Source organism: Budorcas taxicolor, chromosome 8, assembly GCF_023091745.1.
Source record: "Budorcas taxicolor isolate Tak-1 chromosome 8, Takin1.1, whole genome shotgun sequence".
NCBI classification, from domain to species: domain Eukaryota; kingdom Metazoa; phylum Chordata; class Mammalia; order Artiodactyla; family Bovidae; genus Budorcas; species Budorcas taxicolor.
Genome location: NC_068917.1, coordinates 65,601,972 through 65,624,064, shown reverse-complemented (window position 1 = coordinate 65,624,064; position 22,093 = coordinate 65,601,972). Strand labels below are relative to the sequence as shown.

General features: G+C 42.2%; 2 protein-coding genes across 4 annotated transcripts in view; one reads left to right on the top strand and one right to left on the bottom strand.

Moving 5' to 3' along the window:
- The window catches only part of NCBP1 (nuclear cap binding protein subunit 1), a 36,242-nt gene extending 30,922 nt beyond the window's left edge, over positions 1-5,320 (bottom strand). Inside the window, exon 1 of the mRNA XM_052644772.1 lies at positions 5,171-5,320. Within this exon, the coding sequence (XP_052500732.1) occupies positions 5,171-5,204 (34 nt within the window). The 5' untranslated portion in view covers positions 5,205-5,320. The remainder of the gene's footprint in view (positions 1-5,170) is intronic.
- Positions 5,321-5,558: 238 nt separating this feature from the next.
- TSTD2 (thiosulfate sulfurtransferase like domain containing 2) overlaps positions 5,559-22,093 on the top strand; it is a 28,129-nt gene continuing 11,594 nt past the window's right edge. The window contains exons 1-4 of one of the 3 annotated variants that reach the window (XM_052645158.1): positions 5,559-5,693; positions 10,954-11,165; positions 15,325-15,638; positions 17,691-17,811. In XM_052645158.1, coding sequence (XP_052501118.1) covers positions 10,998-11,165; positions 15,325-15,638; positions 17,691-17,811 — 603 coding nt within the window. In that variant the 5' untranslated portion in view covers positions 5,559-5,693; positions 10,954-10,997. The other 2 variants (XM_052645157.1, XM_052645159.1) reach the window with 2 other exon arrangements.

Genomic DNA, 22,093 nt, shown 5'->3' with positions numbered 1-22,093 from the left:
CTGAGCGCTGAAGAATTGATGCTTTTGAACTGTGGTGTTGGAGAAGACTCTTGAGAGTCCCTTGGACTGCAAGGAGATTCAACCAGTCCATCCTAAAGGAAATCAGTCCTGAATATTCGTTGGAAGATTGATGTTGAAGCTGAAACCCCAGTACTTTGGCCACTTGATGTGAAGAACTGACTCATCAGAAAAGACACTGATGCTGGGAAAGATTGAAGGCAGGAGGAAAAGGGAAAGACAGAGGATGAGATGGCTGGATGGCATCACTGACTCAATGGATATGAGTTTGAGCAAGCTCCAAGAGTTGGTGATGGACAGAGAAGCCTGGCATGCTGCGTTCCATGGGGTCGCAGAGAGTCGGACAGGACTGAGTGACTGAACTGAACTGATTACCATCTAAATGGAATCAGTGTTATAAAAGGCGACAGGGCGAAACACTGTGTGCTTTGACTCCCCAACCCCTCACTGATCATTAGGATCTAGTTTAAGTAATCACCGAGTATAGTTTAGAAGGGATAAAGAGAAAAAAAAAAAAAAAAAGCATGCAACATAACTGTTGCAACATATTCCTGAAGATAACTGTGTAAAGATGTGGACATGTGCAGTATCACGGTATCAGTGACCCTGAGTCTCTAGTATACATCAAGCTGAAGGCACAGAATCTGCATAAAGGTTCCACCACCCAAAGAGCCAAACCCGACACAAAAGGACTTCTATTTTCAGAATTCATTCACTGAAAAAAATTGCATATTTGAAGGAACATTTACATAAGCTATCAGCCAGGACATTAAAATAGCCGTATCCAAGAGCAATGGTTCTCAACTAGGTTGGATTTTGTCCCCCAGGAGCCACCTGGCAATCTCTGGAGACATTTTTAGCTGTCACATGGGGGGAGTGCTACTGGCCTCCAGTGGGCAGAGGCCAGGGATTCTACTAAACATACCACAGTTCAGAGAACTCCCACCAACAAAGAATAATCCAGCGCAAAATGGCAGCAGTGCTGATGTCGAGTAACTGTGTTCTAGGAAGCAGAATATACTAAATGTTCTTCAGAATCAGATTCCAGTAAGGTTAGGAGAAGGCAGATGCTAAAAAATGACTGAATCAGAACAGGTTTTTTTTTCCCCCCCTTTTAAACCTTAACCATTGTTCATTTCTTTCTGGCCCATCTACTTTGCTAACTCACATCCCACCTCCACACCATCTCTAAATTAACCATCCAGCTGGCCTGTTTTCAAATCAGTTTAGAATCATACCCCAGGCTTTAAAGCAGCCTCCTAGGCACTCTTGTAAGACTGAACAGAAGAAGATACTGCCGTGGGGAGAGAAGGCAGGATTAATGAAGAAAAACTAGAAAATACAAGTATTCAGTCCTATCTCTGAACTGCAACTCATCTTTCCTCTCTTCTTCCCACTTTTAGTATGTTTGGAGAATAAGAGGCAGAAAGTGTTAAGAAGTAGAAGATGCCTGACTCTCAACTGATACTGGAGAGACTATAAGGGGGAGGGGGACTTAACAGACACCATGTGAACTCACACACAGTAATAGGATACTGAACTCAAGAGAACGTGGGCAAGATCACAGGCAAGGAGAATAAAAACTTAATGAATAAAATTTGTGGAATCAGCTGAATATTTTCACCTATCCTCAAGAAAATATACCTAAGGTAGTTCACAAAAGAAGAACAGATTTTATATTAACAAGTACCTAAGTAGAAGTTTTACAATGGAAATTAAAATTACACATTAGCACTTCATTCTGACACCCTTGGTTAGTATAGGAGAAGGAATTCTCTATTAAAACCCATCAGAAAAAATCTTAATAAGCCAAATAATTTTCCCCCCTGTAAGGTGATCCCAATTCTATATGGATACATTATACTACATTATTTTATATCCTTATTTAGAATTTACATGCATTACAAAAAATTTTAGACCCACAAAGTGGAAACAAAAACCAACTAATGTGAAAGAGAAAGTAAAAAAAAACCAACAAGAGAAAAGGGAAAAGTAAAGGTATAAAAGTCACTTCTGAAACAAACTATACTCTTCCTCAGAGTAACAAACCCCTGCACTTCTATTTATTTTTTCTATGGTTAAGTATCAATTAAAAAAAAGAGTTACATTCTAAAAGGTAAGGATCTAATACTAAGTAGCTTAAAAGGGACTAACATGGGGTTTTGGGCCAAGGTTATGGACAATATAAATACTGAGTTACAAGAATAAAACAATACATTGAACAGCTACTGTATGCATATCCAGAATAATTGAAAAGCTTCAGATATTCTTAAAAAGAGTCTAAGGAAGGAGTCAGTTTTAGCACTGGACCAGTATCCACACACATTTATTTCCATTTTCATTGTCTATAAATCTATCCCCAGGTGAGCTTCATGGGTATAGCCTTGGATCCTGGACTCTGAAGTCTCAACAGATACAGTTTTAAGTTGTATCTGTGAGCTGATCCTCCCTTACCTCTCTGACCTCATCTCCTACAACTCTCCCCCTTTCTCACTCTACTACAGCAACACTGGCCTTCTTGCTGTTTGAAGATGACAGGACTATTCTAGCCTTAAGGCCTTGGCATTCAAGGTTCCCTTTGCTTAGACTACTGCTTTCCCCACTTTTTAATTAATCAAATGTAAATACACCCTCACCTCCTGCAGGTTTTTGATCAGATGCCATTCTCAGTGAGGCCTTCACTGACAAACCAATACAAAACAGCAACTCCTCCCTGACAAGAGCCCTACCCTCTTTAACTGGTTTTATTTTTCTCCACCATACTTAACACCATATGATACACTATATTTACTTGATTGTTCTCTGCCTGTATAAGTGAGACTGCACCTTCTATCAGCAACTGCTGTACTGCCAGGAGTTAGAACTGTGCCTGGCACTGTTAAATATTTGTTGAATAAATTATTGTGTCTAGTCAAGCACACACAGAGTCATGGAAGTCAGGGACTGGTAAGAGCTGACAAAAATCCAGAAATGCTTAGATGCATCTATTTAACACAACAGTAATTTGGCCTACTTTAAAATAGCCTTCTGTAATACTTAAGTTTTCAAAATTTCTGGTTTAAAAAAAATTTAGTAGGCATTTAACCAAAAGAAAGTTATCTAAAATATGTGACTCAGATCACCATTTAGAATAAACCCTAGCTGATGATTACCCAAATTGTGGCAATTTACGAAAGCTCCAGACTTGGGGTAGTATCTAAGAGGGGTTATAAACTGCCCTTCAACTACTAAATTATTTATAGTAAATGCTGCTTAATTAACTCCTTATTTTGTTTTGTCTTTATTTATTCTGAGATTTCTGCACCAAATGGACAGTGATTTAGCTGCCAGAAGCTAACTCCTAAGAACGTTATACCAGCATCCCAATAACCAAAGCAAAAGTTGTTTTTCTACAAATTTACATCCAATCCTCCAGGATGCCCCTTGGAAAGATTTTCTCTCCCTTTAGGGATACCCTAGAAAGGAGATGATGAAAGAGTAGAGAAAACATGAGAAGAACAAAGACAATGGGAAGAACTTTAAAAGACCCAAGTTCTCCAAATCCCAAGCGATGACTTCCAGGAGATTAAGTTAACAAATCAGATACAAAGAACACGAAAACTATTTTCTGTGCCCTGTATGTACATTATGTTGTGTTTAATAAAAATCAAAGATACAGCATAGGAATACCTGTGTAATGTAACTCTCGACTTGCTTTCACTGGTATCTGGGCACTGCTAATGCTGTCTCCATGTTAATTACACTAAAACTGTAGACCTCAGGTGTGAGGTGAGCAGGCTGGGGTAGAATATCCTCCCAAGCCAAGCTCTAGGAGAAATCTGATACACTATTAAAACTAAGTGGGGGACATCCCTGGTGGTCCAGTGATTAAGACTGAGTGCTTCCTCTGCAGGGGGCATAGGTTCAACCCCTAACCCTAAGATCCTTATACCACGGCCAAAAAAAGAGAAAGCAACAAAACCCAAACCAACAAACCAAACAAAAAACCTTAAATTAGTGGGATTCTGCTCCTACCCCTAAGTTACCCCAACATTCAAGGAGAGAAAAATGTCAGTGGAGAAAATTAATTCAATTTTTTTTGTTCTGTACTTTTTCTTAAGAGTCACCATCTGCCAATGATTATCAGCTCTTAAGCATTATCAGGTGATAAAATACACATCTTCATGAGCAATTAGTTACATGTGTTACCTCTCACAAAACCAAAAGGTCTGTATCATTATTTCCAAGTTACAGAGTAAGGTTTAAAGAGGTAATATAACCCAGGCAAGATCACAAAGTAAACAGCAGGGTCTGGCTTTGAAAAGTCCTCTGATTCCAAAGTCTGGCCTCTTAACCACCAAACTACACTCTTCTCGAAGAACAATACCCTAAACTATTAGTAACAATAACTGTTAGGTTTTCTGTTTGTTGGATGTGTGTTCTTGACTGATTTTTCAAGATAAATATCTTTTCTATTTTTAGCTAGCAAAATTATTCTTGGTTTTTATTACGATGGCAACTCCATGATCCCCATGAGCGCAACCATCCAAATGGTTGATCGAAATCTCTAGGAGCTCTCCAGTTAGTCTTCCGACACTCTTTATTACACGAGGGAAATATGCTTACAGTCAGCTCAAAATGTAACACAACAATCTACGTACATCTCTTTCTTAAGAGACCTCTTGGGTGTGGATAAGACACCGATTTCTTTCCCTATCGCTTGGAAGAAGGCAAGACGACGGATGACGGGTACAGGAGAAAACTCAGATCGGGATTCAGCAGATCTCTCATCTTTTGAGAGTCCTTTTTAAGTGCAATTTGAGGGTCAAAACGAGACACTGGGTTGAATGGGTCCCTAAGAAGCGGAGGCACAGACACAGGTGTAATTCCCTGCTCGGCGATGCTAAGAGCCAAATTTTGAAGAGTTCCTAGGGACCGGGGTCCACCAGGCCTCCCCGTGGCCAACGACTGAGGAACTGGGACCGGGGGAAGCAGGGGCTTTCCCAAAGTTGCCCGGCCGCACTCCCGCCGTGCCACCCCCCTTCTCTACGCGGCTCCCTGAACGCTCCCAGAAGAAGGGCTTCCCGTCCCTTCTCTCGAGACCCGAACACCAGGGAAGCCAAACCTCCGCCCACCCGAGCGCGGCCTCGGCGGCCGGGCTCAGGGCACTCACCATCGTTCTCGTCGCTGTGCCGCCGCCGCGACATGCCGCACGCTGGGGCTCCGCGGAGCTGAGACACCGGTCACGAAGCGCGGCAGGAACCGTCAGGCCGCCGGCCGGCGGGAGGACAGCGGCGATGCGCGCGGAGTGGCCGGCGCGCAGGCGCTGTCGGTCGCGGCGGCTCCCGGAAGCACAAGGCAGGATGGCTGGATGGCTCCGCGAGCTCGGATCCAGCAGAGCCGGCTCTGGAAGCTCACCAGGCCGGTGGCTTCTGTCCAGCACGCAGCGACCCTCTCGGGTTACCTCCGCCTCTTGGCTGCTTCCTTCGCCCGCCTTCGCTGAAAGCCCTTCCGGGGCCACGCGGAGAGCACCGCCTCTTCCGCCAGGCCGAACCCCGCAGGCCGCGAGCCACGCCCGGAGGCGGGTCGTCTAGGAGGGACCCTCTAGTCCTCACCTCCACTTCAGCCCCTCTCTCGGGGCCTCCGCGGGGTTTTCCCGGCGGCCCTTTCGCCAACGGCCTAACTTCCGGAGCGAGGTGCGGTACGGCGTTCCTTCCTAAATACAGAAGGGGGCTGGGAGTGCGAGGGCTGCGAGCGGTGGCAATTGCTAGGCGGAGACTGCTCGGTGAAGAGAGATCTGAGAAAGGATCAGGACGGGCGGGTACGTGCTCATCTTTCTCCCACTTCCCGGCCTTTGCCGGCTGGGGAAAGCTGGGTGGAGAGATTAGGCCAAGCCCGGTGCGCGGGGTGAGGCCGGGGTGCGAGGCGGCTCCAGCGTCCCGGGGACAGAAGGACCCTCCGAAGCGTGAGCCAGCTACTCCAGGGTTACTCTCTGGCCGTCATCTGATCTCTCGATCCTCTGACTTGTGGTTTAGGAAAGAACGAGTGATTGCTTTAGTAACGTTTTCAATACTTATCGTGTACCTCCATACGTGTATTTGAATATCCCTCGCTCTGACATCTCTGGTGAGCGCTACAGCTGCGTATCTAACTGCCTGGTCCTTAGCCATATGAAATTTTCACATCTCTGAAATGGAACTTTTGCTTCACTCTCCTGGCCTAATCTGTTCTTCCTTCAGTTCAGTCGCTCAGTCGTGTCTGACTCTGCGATCCCATGAATCGCAGCACGTCAGGCCTCCCTGTCCATTACCAACTCCCGGAGTTTACTTAAACTCATGTCCATCGAGTCTGTGATGCCATCCAGCCATCTCATCCTCTGTCGTCCCCTTCTCCTCCTGCCCCCAATCTCTCCCAGCATCAGGGTCTTTCCAACGAGTCAACTCTTCGCATGAGGTGGCCAAAGTATTGGAGTTTCAGCTTTAGCATCAGTCCTTCCAATGAACACCCAGGACTGATCTCCTTTAGGATGGACTGGTTGGATCTTCTTGCAGTCCAAGGGACTCTCAAGAGTCTTCTCCAACACCACAGTTCAAAAGCATCAATTCTTCAGCGCTCAGCTTTCTTCACAGTCCAACTCTCACATCCATACATGACTACTGGAAAACCATAGCCTTGACTAGATGGACCTTTGTTGGCAAAGTAATGTCTCTGCTTTTGAATATGTTATCTAGGTTGGTCATAAGTTTCCTTCCAAGGAGTATGCTGTTGTTCCGTGTCCAGTTCTGTTTAAATTTCATGGCTGCAATCACCATCTGCAGTGATTCTGGAGCCCCCCAAAGTAAAGTCTGTCACTGTTTCCACTGTTTCCCCATCTATTTCCCATGAAGTGATGGGACCAGATGCCATGATCTTCGTTTTCTGAATGTTGAGCTTTAAGCCAACTTTTTCACTCTCCTCTTTCACTTTCATCAAGAGGTTCTTTAGTTCATCTTCACTTTCTGCCATAATGGTGGTGTCATCTGCATATCTGAGGTTATTGATATTTCTCCCGGCAATCTTGATTCCAGCTTGTGTTTCTTCCAGCCCAGCGTTTCTCATGATGTACTCTGCATATAAGTTAAATAAGCAGGGTGACAATATACAGCCTTGACATACTCCTTTTCCTATTTGGAAGCAGTCTGTTGTTCCATATCCAGTTCAAACTGTTGCTTCCTGACCTGCATATAGGTTTCTCAAGAGGCAGGTCAGGTGGGCTGGTATTCCCATCTCTTTCAGAATTTTCCACAGTTTATTGTGATCCACACAGTCAAAGGCTTTGGCATAGTTAATAAAGCAGAAGTAGATGTTTTTCTGGAACTCTTGCTTTTTCGATGATCCAGCAGATGTTGGCAATTTGATCTCTGGTTCCTCTGCCTTTTCTAAAACCAGCTTGAACATCTGGAAGTTCACGGTTCATGCACTGCTGAAGCCTGGCTTGGAGAATTTTGAGCATTACTAGTGTGTGAGATGAGTGCAATTGTGTGGTAGTTTGAGCATTCTTTGGCATTGCTTTTCTTTGGGATTGGAATGAAAACTGACCTTTTCCAGTCCTGTGGCCACTGCTGAGTTTTCCAAACTTGCTGGCATATTGAGTGCAGCACTTTCACACCATCATCTTTTAGGATTTGAAACAGCTCAACTGGAATTCCATCACCTCCACTCGCTTTGTTCGTAGTGATGCTTTCTAAGGCCCACTTGACTTCACATTCCAGGATGTCTGGCTCTAGGTGAGTGATCACACCATTGTGATTATCTGGGTTGTGAAGCTCTTTTTTGTACAGTTCTTCTGTGTATTCTTGCCACCTCTTCTTAATATCTTCTGCTTCTGTTACCATATCGTTTCTGTCCTTTATCGAGCCCATCTTTGCATGAAATGTTCCCTTGGTATCTCTAATTTTCTTGAAGAGATCTCTAGTCTTTCCCATTCTGTTGTTTTCCTCTATTTCTTTGCATTGATCGCTGAGGAAGGCTTTCTTATCTGTCCTTGCTATTCTTTGGAACTCTGCATTCAGATGCTTTTATCTTTCCTTTTCTCCTTTGCTTTTCGCTTCTCTTCTTTTCATAGCTATTTGTAAGGCCTCCTCACACAGCCATTTTGCTTTTTTGCATTTCTTTTCCATGGGGATGGTCTTGATCCCTGTCTCCTGTACAATGTCACAAACCTCTGTCCATAGTTCATCAGGCACTCTGTCTATCAGATCTAGTCCCTTAAATCTATTTCTCACTTCCACTGTATAATCATAAAGGATTTAAGTCATACCTGAATGTTCTTCCTTCAGTCTTACCTATTTCAGTAAATAGCACCATCCATTCTACTGCTTAATGCAAAAACATGGATAGGAGTCATTCTTAGGTCCTTTTCCTAAAGAACAATCTACCGGGAAACCCTGCTGGCTCTACCTTCAGAACAGATCAGAATCAGATCACGTTACTCCTTTGTTTACAGCTGTCCAATGACTTTCTATTGTAAACTCCATAACTTCTTCTACAGTGTTTTACTCTCATCACTGTTTTCCAACCACTCTGACTTCCTGCACCTGCAGTAAGTCAAGCCGGTTACCACCTGAGGAATTTATACTATTTCCTTTGCCTGAAGAATCTGCTCCTAAATCTGCATGGATGGCTCCTTGTCTCAGTTCAAACATCGGGCCCTTAGTGAAGTCTTCCCTGGCCACCCAATCACTCTTACTTCGTTCGACAAATATATTATATATGTCATGTGCCAGGCAGTTTTCTGGATGCAGAGGTGAACAAAAGAAAACTCCTGCTTTCGTAGTGATGATGACTCATTCAGGAACCAGCAAACAGTGCAATCAGGTAGTGAGTAAAAGCTGGAGAAGATGAGATTAGGGAGGTGGTAGATGGGGCTTTGTAAGGACCTTGGACTTTATCCTGGTACATTTAGAAGCTTTTGGAGGGCGATCTGACTTATTTTTTAATCGTTTCCTCTGAGACTTCCTTGTTGATCCAGTGGTTAAGAATCCACCTGCCATTGAGGGGACACAGGTTCCATCACTGATCCGGGAAGATACCATATGCCACGTGGGGCAACTAAATCCTGTGTAAGTTTACTGAGCTCTGAGATCTAGAGCCCGGCCAGCCACAACTACTGAAGCCTGGGGGCTTAGAGCCTATGCTCCACAATAAGAGAAGCCACCACAAGGAGAAGCCCCTGCACCACAGCTAGAGAAAGTCTGCGTCCAGCAACAAAGACCTAGCACAGCTAAAAGTAAAATAAATAAAAATTTTTAAAAGTTACCTCTGTGGCTTCTACAGGAACAGGGAAGTCGGGCAACTGTAGTAATTCAGTCAAATGATGGCTTGAAGGAGGCTGGTAGTGAAGGTGCATTGTGGTCTGATGTGATTGTATTTCAAAAGCAGAGTTGATAAGCTTTTCAGTCATCTGAAAAAATAAGGAAATGAGAATCCCAAAGTTTTTGTCTGAGTAACAGGAAGAATAGAATTGTTGTTTACTGAGGTAAGGAAGACTGAGGAGGAGCAAGAATTTGGCTTTTAACAGTTGCATTTGAACAGCTTCCTAGCCCTCACCACAGTCCTGCAGGGTAGATACTGTCATCCCCATTTTACGCTTTTGGGAACTAGAACTCAGAGAAGGTAAATATCCTGCCCAGGTTCACTTACTTGCACCCAGCTGCACCACAGTCCAAAGCCCATACTTTCCCTAGTCTGTCTTGTTATTCTTAACACTTATCACTTGTAACATTTGCTTTACAAAAGAATGCATCGTGTTGGTGTACCGTTTTCCTTTTGACAAGATTTGGCCATGGTAGCAGTTTGTATATTTCTTTTGGCTCATTTCTTTGAGCTTCCCTGGTAGCCCAGCTGGTAAAGAATCCGCCTGCAATGCGGGAGACCTGGGTTCCATCCCTGGGTTGGGAAGATCCCCTGAAGAAGGGAATGGCTACCCATTCCAGTATTCTGGCCTGGAGAATTCCATGGACTGTATGGTCCATGGGGTCGCAGAGTCAGACATGTCTGAGTGATACAAAGTGTAAGTTTGGCTCATTAAAATGAGGCTCTCTAGATAGTTATCTCTTCTAAGGAAGGGAATTTGACCAGCTCAAAAATTAGGGGACAAAAAAGAAAAGTATTTATAATTAAAGGTACTGCTGCTGCTAAGTCACTTCAGTCATGTCCGACCTTGTGCGACCCCATAGATGGCAGCCCACCAGGCTCTGCCGTCCCTAGGATTCTCCAGCCAAGAACACTGGAGTGGGTTGCCATTTCCTTCTCCAGTGCATGAAAGTGAAAAGTGAAAGTGAAGTCGCTCAGTCGTGTCTGACTCTTCACCACCCCATGGACTGTAGCCTACCAGGCTCCTCTGTCCATGGGATTTTCCAGGCAAGAGTACTGGAGTGGGTTGCCATTGCCTTCTCTGAATTAAAGGTACTAACACACAGCTTGGTTGATTTTGGTTGCACCTGATACTTTTTTTTTTTGGTGTGTTTTCCCCTAAATGTTGGCATGGCTTACCCTCTAATTCAGGTTTCTGCTGAAATGCTTCTGCCTCAGAAAGACCTGGACTACCCTCTGAGTTCTAAAGAGTCCTTCCATCACTCTTGTCTCCTTACCTTGCTTATTTGTCTTCAGAGCCCTTTCTACCATCTGACTTTTTTTAAAAAAAGCAGTTTGATTCATTTGTTTCCCTCCTCTCTCTCCCCACTGGAAAGTAAGCTCTAAGAAAGAAGAGACCTTCTCTGTTTCTTTCACTACTTCATCTTCAGGGCTTAGAACAGTGCAGGGCATAGAGCTGGTGCTAAATAAATATTTCTTAGATGGACAAGTAAATGAATGGATAGCTTGGGCTACTGGGCCATGCTCATTTGGATGACTGATTTACTTCAAGTAGTAATCAAAGATTTGGATGTTGTTGTTTTTCCCTTGCTTACTTCCTAGGTGATAGCAGAAAGGAACCTACCCCACGGCTGGAGCCAAACCAGATGCCTTCTTCCACTTCACCAGACCAAGGAGATGATGACCTGGGGGCCTGTGTTTTAAGGTTTTCAGACCTGGATTTGAAAGACACAAGTCTTATCAATCCCAGTAGCAGTCTCAAAGCAGAGTTAGATGTCAGTACCAAGAAGAAATACTCATTTGCAAAGAAAAAGGTAAAATTGCTGTTGATGTTTCAGGATCATGTAGGTACAGTTAATGCAGATATGTCCAGAAGTAACTCATCGAGGTTGTCCTCCAGGGAGTGGAGCGCTGGTGGGACACCAGGCTGCTGCCACACTCACGGTAAGTTCTAGTCAGGTCTGGCCACATTTGGCACTTGTGACATTTGCTTTACAAGAGAAAGACTGCATCATGGTGGGTACTGTGTCCAGTGATTAACCAGTTCTTAGTTAATCTTAGTTTAGTGCCAAGCGAAGGAGGATCATAGGAAGGTATGGCTCAGAAACACCTAATTTATGGTGGAGTACTTGACAGATTCTAGATAGATGGGTTCGATTCCTTTTCCCACCTGGGGTTATGGGAAGAGTCCCAGGAGCCTCAGTCATAGGAGAACAGACAGGTGTCAGGGCAGCTGCTGTCTCAGACCCCGGGTCCGGCCCAGCTGGCGGGGCTCGGTTGGCGGGGAGAAGGAACAGAGTGGCTTGGAATGCTGCAGGCCACCAAGAATTGGCTTACAGTGTGGTAGATGGATGCTGCTCCTCTGGGCCTTGACTAAACCCTTCTCCTCGTGCTGAAGCTCAAAGGAAAATGACTTGACTGAAGAAATATAGTTGAGACTTAGTTTTCTTACCTCCTTCCTTGAAAATGAAACCCAAAGGATACAGACGTTTTGCTGCTGTTGTTATTTTGCAATAATTTCAAACCTAGAGAAAAGCTGCCAGAATTCTACAGACAGTCCCTTTGGCCCAGCAGCCCCATTCGTGTCTCATCAGTGGCCTCAAATGGCTTTTATAGATCCACTCTGAGGTCACGTGTTTAGCTGTTATGTCTCAAAAGTCTTCAATCTGGACCACTGTTTCATTTTTTTTCCCTGAAATCATGACCGTGACTTTTTAGACGGTGATAGTAACGTGTAGGACATCTCTCATGATTTTTCACTCGTTTCTTTGTGATTAGATTCAAGTTATGGTTTTTGTTAACAAGACTGCCTCACAGGAGACACTGTGTTCATCTGGCTGCATTCTGTCAGGCAGTCACAGTGCCAATTTGTCCTGTTACTGGCGATGTTAACCTTGGGTACCCAATTAAGGAAGTGCCTTGTCAGATTTCTTTGCTTTAAAATTATTCTTTTTTCCCTTTTAGTTATTCAGTATTTGAGGGAAAATAGTATGAGACTATGTAAATAGCCTATTTCACAATGAACTTTCATCTACTAGTTTTAGATCCATTGGTGTTTCTTTGCTTCAGTTGACTATTACTGTGATGATTTCCAAATGGTGACTTTCTGATTGCTTCATTCCTTCTATATTTCTTACTTGGCAGTCTTCTGTAAGGAAGAGCTTTCTTTGCTCCCAATTTATTTGTATCAGTATGTACTCAAGAATTCCATTTTATTCAGTGGGCAATAATCCATTATCATCATTTTTTATTTTGATTCTCAGATCATCTCAGATTTGGCTGGGATTCTGGCTAGTATCTGTGTCTTTTTGACTTGCCCCCATCATTCTTTGAGCATTTCCTTACTTTCTGATTTAACAAGATGTTTCAGGGTCATATTGTTCTTTCTCTGTCTCATCCCTGGAGTCAGACATTTCTTCAAGGAACACTAGTGGAAAACCAAAACCAAGGGGCTAGATAAACTCCCTTCTACTAAGGTTCTGCTTCTCTCAGGACGTCTGGTGGACAGAGCTAAGAATAGATGGTGGATAGAGCTAAGAATCTATCTAGATGAAAAACACATACATTTCTAAATATCATACTTTTATATTTACTTTCATATCAGTATAAACCAGATGAGTTCATACTCACAGAACCTTCAGTTCTGTTCCCATATCACCAGGTTTATTCTCTCCCCTTATGTTTATAACTTCCCTATATGATGAAGTTTGATGGCAAACCTAGCTCTCTTTAGTCCCAGTATGTATACTTAATTGCTTATTCCCCTGTACGCAGTAAGTCTCCCCACTCTGCCAAGCTGCCTCCTCCATCAGGGCCTGCCTTCCCCACACAGGCCTCACCCGCTCTTAGCTACCTTCCTAGCTCTGGCCTACCTCTCTCTCCTGAGCAGACCCCGCATGGGCCCTGACTGCTGCTGAATCCTCAATGCCTTGTTCAGAAGGCCCTAAAAGACCAGTGGCAGGCCACATTCACACTGGGCCTCCCACCTCACTCAGGCCTGCCTGAAGACTTTTGATGAGGGAAGAAGGGAGGAAAGAGGAAAAAAAAATTCAGATTATATACTGCATTTTTTAAGGATCATGACTTCTTGAGGCCTCAATGATGCTAATGAGGCTTTGGATGCAATACCTTACATTTGTATATAAACTAATAGTCATAGTAATTATTGATGTACAGTAATTGCCAGCTGAAATAATTGTGTAGTACTCAGGCTGTTCCTTGTAAAAAGTATTCTTCTTTCCTTCTAAGTGTTTCCTTCATAGTACCCTCAGTTAGAGAACAAGATTTGAAGTTCTAAGTATAATACAAAGAAGCAGTCAAGTTGACATACTGCTCTTTTTTTTTTTTGGCTTAGACAGAACGATCAACTGCACGAGAGGCTAAAAAGTGCCCTCCAGTGTAATTTCAGACTACCCCATCCTGCTTCAGTCTGGGACAATCCAGATATGGTTGTGTACAGATTGAGGAAGATCTAAAATGATGCTCCATATCTATAATTATTATTCTTCAGAGTGCCCAATTTTGGATGCTTTACAGTAGTCTTCAGATGCATTGAGAAAATTGTTTAAATATTACATTAATATAAATTCTTATTTATATATTTTAAACAATTTTAAACTATATATATAAGCACTATGTGTGTATGTGTGTATGTATATGTATATATGTAAAAATATTAATACCTTTCTAGAAACCAAGAGGGAAAATATCTTGAAAGACTGATAATCATAGATGCCATAAACCATACCATAATGTATAAACTTCAATTTTGACATCAAAAAACACCATAAACAAAGTTGAAAAACAAATGACAAGCAGAGAAACAAATTTGAATAACTATGATCAATAAAAGGTCAGTAAAACTACTTACAAATCAGTAAGATAAATGCCACGGTAGAAAAATAGGCAACAGGTGTGAATAGGCAAACTAGAACATAGAATCATTATGAAAAATATTCAACCTTGCTGCTAATCAAAGATTGGAAAATAAAAACAGGGTATTTGGTTTTTATTTGGGTCAAAATTGAAAATACTGACTACAAAAAATTTAATACTGATAAAACGCTGTGAATAAAATGGAATCCTCATGCACTGCTGCTGAATGTATAAATTGGTAATGATTTTTCAGGTAGTCATTACTTAATCACAGTTTAAAATGTATGCTTCTTCACCTCCAAAATTTTCTTCTAAATATTTATTCTAAGTAGATGGTTAAAGAAGTATACAAAGATTTATGCTGACATGCTCCTTCACTATTGCTTACAATTGCAAATATTGGAAACCAAAAAAGCTCATTCATTTAGAATTAGTTAAAAGAATTATGGTACATTTATAATTTTCTCTTCTGTTTAATTTTTTTTAACAATTTGCCTAAATCCTCTTTATAATAACAATAAAGTTATCTTCCAAAAACCAGATCAAAATATTTGGTACATTTCTTTCCATGCTTTTCAATATATTTAAAAAAATTTTATTTATTTGGCTGCACTGGGTCTTAGTTGGGACATGCGGGATTTTCACTGTGGCTTGTGGCTCTAGAGCACACAGGCTCAGTGGGCTCAGTTGTCCCATGGCCCATGGGACCTTAGTACCTGGACCAAGGATCAGACCAGGGTTCCCTACACTGGAAGGTGGCTTCTCAGCCACTGGATCACCAGGAAGTCCCTCAATGTACTTTTTTATGTAATTGAGATTACATGATATAAGGAAATTTTATTCAATTTTTTCCATTTAACATTATACCATAAATATTTTCCCATGTAGTTTGAAACTAGCTGCTTAATATTCCATAGTAAGTATATTCCATAATTTCTTTGACCATTTCCTTTTTGGAAGAAGTTCAATCTCAGGAAGTTCTGCAGAATTGTAGGACCTAAAGCTAGAAACCCCTATGGAAAAAATTTCACTGAGACTTTCATTCTAACCTAAAACCTAAGGTTATTTACTAGTGACATATTTGAAATGTAATTGCAGGCATTTGCCCTTTTCGTTAAAACTAAAGAAGTTCCAGCACCTCCTTGTGAATGTAAAGAAAAATGGTGGAAATGCTGTCAGCAACTATTTACAGACCCAACCAGCATCCACAGACACGTGGCAACACAACATGCTGATGAGATTTGCCATGAGACTGCTTCTGTTTTAAGGCAGCTGGCTGTGACATCAAGCACCTCCAAGAGTCTTGAGTCTGCAGACAAAAGGAACCCTTTCAAAGAGGACCTTACCCGTAACCAAGAAGTGTCTACTTGGCTCCCTGATATAAGCTGCTTTAACCCTGATGAGCTGATAAGGTAAGAATTTCATTCTGTACCTTTTGTTTCATTGAAAAATGTTTTTCTAGTTGGAATGAGATACCACCTGTCCACTAAAATGGCAGATCCTTAAGGCACAGAATTTCTCTACTGCCTAAGCTAGGCCGATAAACATGTTCTGTGTGTCATAGAAGACCACAGCCTATGCAGTAGCGTATACCCACGCAGCTGGCAGTGCACTCTAGGTATCTGGGAAGCCATCCTATGTCTTTACTTCTCTCGGGAGAGGTAAAGAACAGAAAATGGTATTTCCAAAGAGAAGTCGGAAGGCCCAGAGATGTTCATGATTAGAAAGTGTCAGCTTAGAAAGGGGTTTTTATTACCAGATGTGGTTTTCTGAGCTGAATATGTTTTAGAAAGTAAATTAACTTTTAGAACTAAGGCATAGGGTTAGAAGTTTAGATCTGCCTTTGAAAACCTCACCGCATCATAATATTATGTTAATTGTAGAGGACAGATTTCTGACTTTAAGGAATTCCTAAACTATTCAGGGAATAGAAAATGCCCACATTTGATACACTTTTGTCACTGGTCTTAATACCAGTTCCTTTTGCTTATCAGAAAGAAGGGAAAGAAAGAGAACTGAACTTGGAGTTAGACTTGAGCTAGTCACTAAATTCTTCATACCTTTACATCTGTACCTCTGAAACTGGAAATAATGCCTGCTCTGCCTGCCTCACAGAAGTGCTCTAAGAATTATATAAAATGATGATGGTAAGAGCTCACATGAACTGTAAAGTGCTATACAAATGTGGTCTCTTCATTTCTATATGGACCTGCTTTTTAGAAAAACAAAGAAAAAGGATACACAAAACATTTAGCAGATGGTATAAGACAAGCTATGCAGTTATCACTTAAAATTGTGTGGCTCAGACGATATAGGAATTTAGAGAGAGGAAAACAGATACACTAATAGACAAGCAGGTGTTAGAGGAGACTGGGCCCTGAAACAAGAGGGCATTGATGAGAGAGTCACAGAGTTCAGAGCTGGGTGGGGCCTGAATTACCATCTATGACCGCATTCTCTAAAATTTCTCTACAGCACTAGCTCTGGAGGGTGCTCTCAGGTATTGAAAAGAGGTGCTAAAGACAATTAAATTGGGGAGACATTAGGTTAAACTGTTTGTTTTTTACAGAGCTTCCCAGAGCCTTCAATATATGAGGGGCTTTCACTGTGACTTTCAAAGAGGGAGATACTGTCTGCAGGATTTCTCAGACAGGTGATTTCATGGAACAGCTTCAGAGCATACTTTGAGAAAGCAGTTTATGTCACTCCTCTGGTTTTACAGTTGAAGAAATCAAGGCTCAGGGATAAGACACCCACGCAGGGCCCATGAGTGAGTGAGTGAGCAAAGTCGCTCAGTCGTGTCCGACTCTTTGCGACCCCATGGACTGTAGCCCACCAGGCTCCTCCGTCCATGGAATTCTCCAGGCAAGAATACTGGAGTGGGTTGCCATTTCCTTCTCCATGGCTAGTTAGTTAAAGGCAGCACCGTGCAGTGGGAAGAGTGTGGATTCTAGTGTCAGAAGACTAGTGTTCCGTCCTGACTGTCACTTTGCATCTATTTCATGCCGGATGAACTGGGCTCAGTTCACTGAGCTATAAAATGGTGATGATAATAACCTGTCTCATGGGTAAGAGGATTACATGAAAAAATTAAAGTGAAACCATTTTGTACAGAGAGATTCAAAACAGATACTGCCTTTTCTTAGAGGATAAACCAGAATGGACTCAAATTTAAAAAGGAGTTATTAATACCTGTTTCATGGATATGATGATTAAACAAGGAAATCAAAGTAAGCTCACTTTTTAGAAAGGAAGGAGTTTGGTGCAGGTATTGTCTTCTTTAGAGCAAATACTGACCAGAGTTGCTTCTCAACCCAGCAGAAAAATGATAGTTAGGAGCCAGGGCTGGCACGAGTCGCTCCAGTAGGCCTTCCCTCTTGACTGTGCCTGAATCTGCTTTATGAATTGCAGCCTCTTCATGCTAGTGACTCATTTGCTCTTTCCGTATGGTTTTCTTTTTATAGTGGCCAGGGCAACGATGAAGGAGAGGTGCTACTTTATTACTGCTACTGTGACCTGAAGGATCCCGACTGGGTCTGTGCCTGGCAAACAGCTCTGTGTCAGCACCTGCACCTCACGGGCAAGGTAACACTTTCTCCCTTATCACTTATCCTTCACAGGGCTTATCGCCTCCACCTTGGTTTGCTTGTTACAAAAAGGATTCACCAGTTGGGTTCTTAGAAATTAGCAAAATCCTGCTAAGCATTTAAAAAGAATACTAAATAGCTATTAACATGATGTTTTCTGTTGGTGGGAATATAAGTTGGTACAGCCACTGTGGAAAACAGTGTAGAGAGTCTTCATAAAACTAGAAATAGAATTACCATACGATCTAGCAGTCCCGTTCCTTACAATAATATATATCCAGACAAAACTAATCCAAAAGATACATGCAGCCTTGCATTCATAGCAGCACTATTCACAATAGCCATCAACAGATGAATGGATAAAGATGTGGCACACACACATATACATATACTGAGATACTACTCAGACATTAGAAAAGAATGAAATGACGCTATTTGCACCAACATGGATACAACTAGAAATTATTACAGTCAGTGAAGTCAGACAAATACTGTGTGATATCACTTATATGTGGAATATAAAATATGATATAAATGAACCTATCTATGAAACAGACTCATGGACATAGAGAACACTTGTGGTTGCCAAGGGGGAAGAGGTTGGGGGAGGGATGGAGTGAGAGGTTGGGGTTAGCAGATGTAAGGTATTATGCATGGAATGGATAAATAACCAAGTCCTACAGTATAGCACAGAGAACTACAGTCAGTATCCTATGATAAACCATAATGGAAAAGAATATTAAATATATATATATATAACTGAATCACTCTGCTGTACAGTAGAAACTGGTACAACATTGTAAATCAACTACACTTCAGTTAAAAAGAAAATGGTGTTTTATAAGACTATATAAAGGCATAGACCAAGGATTAGCAAACTTCAGAGCCACATACACATAGTAAATACTTCAGACTTTGCACAGAACTACTCAACCTTGGCACTTTAATATGAAAACAACCATAGACAATATGTAAAAGAATGGGTATGGTCAGGGGTTTCCCTGCTGGCTCAGTAAAGAATCTGCCTACAGTGTGGGAGACCGGGGTTCGCTCTCTGGATTGGGAAGATAACTGGAGAAGGAAATGGCAGCCCACTCCAGCGTTCTTGCCTAGAGAATCCCATGGACAGAAGAGCCTGGTGGGCTACAGTCCACGGGGCCACAAAGAGTCGGACGTGACTGAGTGACTGAGCACAGCACATGTTCCAGTGAAACTATGTAAAAGTGGGCATTATATTCTGATTCTTTGCCTGATAGCTCAGTTCATAAAGAATCTGCCTGAAGGATTGACCCTGGTTTGATTCCTGGGTTGGGAAGATTCCCCTGGAGAAGGGAAAGGCTACCCACTCCAGTATTCTGGCCTGAAGAATTCCATGGACATACAGGTGTGATACCAAGTTGCTTCTTAATTTTCCTAGAACATGTCAGTCCTTTACCATTTTATGGTTTTGTTTCCTTTCTCTCTTGAATTCAAGAGGACAGGAGCTTTGTCCTAACCAACTGATGTACTGTCAGTGCTAGAAGGGCTTCGAATATAGCAGACAGTAAATATTTGGAGAAGGTTGAATGAAAAATGAATGTTTGGAACGAAACCACAAGCATGTGTATAAAAAGATGACAGGTAGTAAATATCAAAATGTTGGTCATGATTATCTCTACATGATAGGATTATGGATTAAAAAAAACTTTGATAATTACATATATATATTTTCCCTCTGGTTATGACACTAACCTTTCCTACACTTGTCCCAGGGTTTTATTCCCTGAGGCAATCACTGGATCGGTGACATTTTTCACACCCATGTTTTCTTGCAGATAGTGACTGAAAGTTGCATTTACTTCATCAGTTCATCACCAAGTCCTGACATTTCTGCCTCTAACATATCCTTTGATCCTCCGTTTCCACCTCCTTAGACCTAGCCCCACCCTCTCTTACCTCATTCATTTCAGTAGCTTCCGGACTACTCTCCATTCTTCCATCTTTGCCCCCATTTAATCATTTTCTACACAGCAGCCAGAATGATCTTAAAAAGTAAATGAAATCCTCTCCCTCCCTCCTCACAATCTTTCAGTGTCTGTGCAGTGTATTTAGAGTAAAACCCAGATCCTTAACGTGCTCTTAAGTTTCCTGCATACTTTGGCCCCCTTCCACCTTTTCTACTTATCTGATGCCATTCTTTACTCATTGCTGCTGCTGCTGCTAAGTCGCTTCAGTCATATCTGACTCTCTGCAACCCCACAGACGGCAGCCCACCAGGCTCCTCCGTCCCTGGGATTCTTCAGGCAAGCAGACAGGAGTGGGTTGCCATTTCCTTCTCCCTTTACTCATTACACTCCAGCAAAATAGCCTTTCAGTTTCTTGGAGCCCACACATTTTTTTTGGTGCCTTTGGTCCTTTTTACAAGAAAACTTTCTTCAAGGAACTTTCCCACACCCACTCATTTCTCCTAATTTTTACTCAGTCTCCACTTCTCAGTTTTAATGACACTTCGTCAAAGACATCTTTCCAGACCTTTAATCTAATTCACTTTTCCAGATATACTATTTCACTGCATCTTGTAGTTATTTTTCATAGCACTTGTCAGTTTGTGACTTTTATCTTAATATCTGTGACCTTCCTTAGTTTGTAAGTTCCCAAAGGGCAAAAACTATGTATTTTTTACTCACTATGTCTGCAATTCCTGGCAAAATTGCTGGTGCATTGTGAAAAAAAAAAAAAAGAACATTTGTGGCTTATATACATATATCATCATCTATCTTTAGAGAACACCTTGAAAGATGGAACGGAAACCTGAGTGCACAAACAGGCAATCAATCTCTGTAGTTTGGGGCAAGGTGAACTGGCAGTGAGGGTCTCTGTCCACAAGGTGGCAGCACCTGCCTGGCTCTTAGGTTTAAATTCTAAGGCTTCAGAGACACATGCCAAGTTCTCAAGTTTCGTGTTGGTAGGAGATTTGGAAGAATGTTGGCATTTGTAGGGAAAGGGGAGAACTTGAAAATTCTAGAATTATGGAAAGAAGCTTCTGACCCTTTGCTATATACTTCTTACTGCCTCAAGAAATTTGAGCAGATGCGTTAGCGGCTTTAGAAAGGAAAATTAGAAGAGATGGACCCCAAAAGATCTGGTATTGAATCCCACATCTACCACCTCCCAACTCTGCCCCTGGGTAAATTACTTGATTTCTCTTAAATTACTTGATTTCTCTAAGCTTCTGTTTCCTTTCCTGTCAAGTGGGAATTATATCTACCTTTCAGGATTATAATATAAAGACAGGAACTTTATAATATAAAGGTGCTCATTAAATGCTAACTGTTGCTCTTCATCTCTGAGATATAAGGCTTTCCTCACCTCGCAGCTACTTTGAAGGTTTCATTTGAGGAATCCTTCAACAGGAGTTGAAAGTCTAATGCATGGGTTTTAGAGGTTGACCATCCTCAGTATTCAGGGAGTGCACATACTTATATTTTATTTGGGTTCTGGGATTAAAATAACATAGGAAAGAGTCTTCTGGCTTACCCAAAAGACAGTTACACAGAAGCCCGTACCTCTTCATCATATTTGCCCCTGTCAAAGACAGTTTTGGGGTAGATTTCTGGTTAATGCTGGCTGAGCCCTATTTTTCTATGTTGTCCCTTAAAAAAATGAATTGGTAATAGGCGCAGTAGCCTGTACAGCAGAGATGGCACATGCTTCCTGCTTCCCTGTCAGCCCAGGTCAGGCTCACGAGACTGCCTCGCTCTCAAGGAGCCTGGATGTGACTCAGAATCATGCAGCTTTGGAGAGCTACTGCTAGTGAGGCCCTGGCTTGTGAAATGAATCCCATTTCTATCCATGCTCTAAAGAATTGAGCCAAGTGAGACAACAAACAAGTACCTTCTCTAGGCCCTAATGAAAGGGGAGCCTTTAAAAGTTTTCAAATTCTAATGCACGGGTAGGTATCATTGTTATAATTATTATATAAGTAACAATGTAATAACATAGAACTTTGCTCTAAGTTACTTCTCTTTCCAGAGAATACCATGATAGACAGTGTTACATTTTAGAAGGCTGTGCTATGCTAGGTCACTTCAGCCATGTCCAACTCTGTGACCCCGTAGATGGCAGCCCACGAGGCTCCCCTGTCCCTGGAATTCTCCAGGCAAGAACACTGGAGTGGGTTGCCATTTCCTTCTCCAATACATGAAAGTGAAAGGGAAGTCGCTCAGTCGTGTCCAACCCTCAGCGACCCCATGGACTGCAGCCTACCAGGCTCCTCCGTCCATGGGATTTTCCAGGCAAGA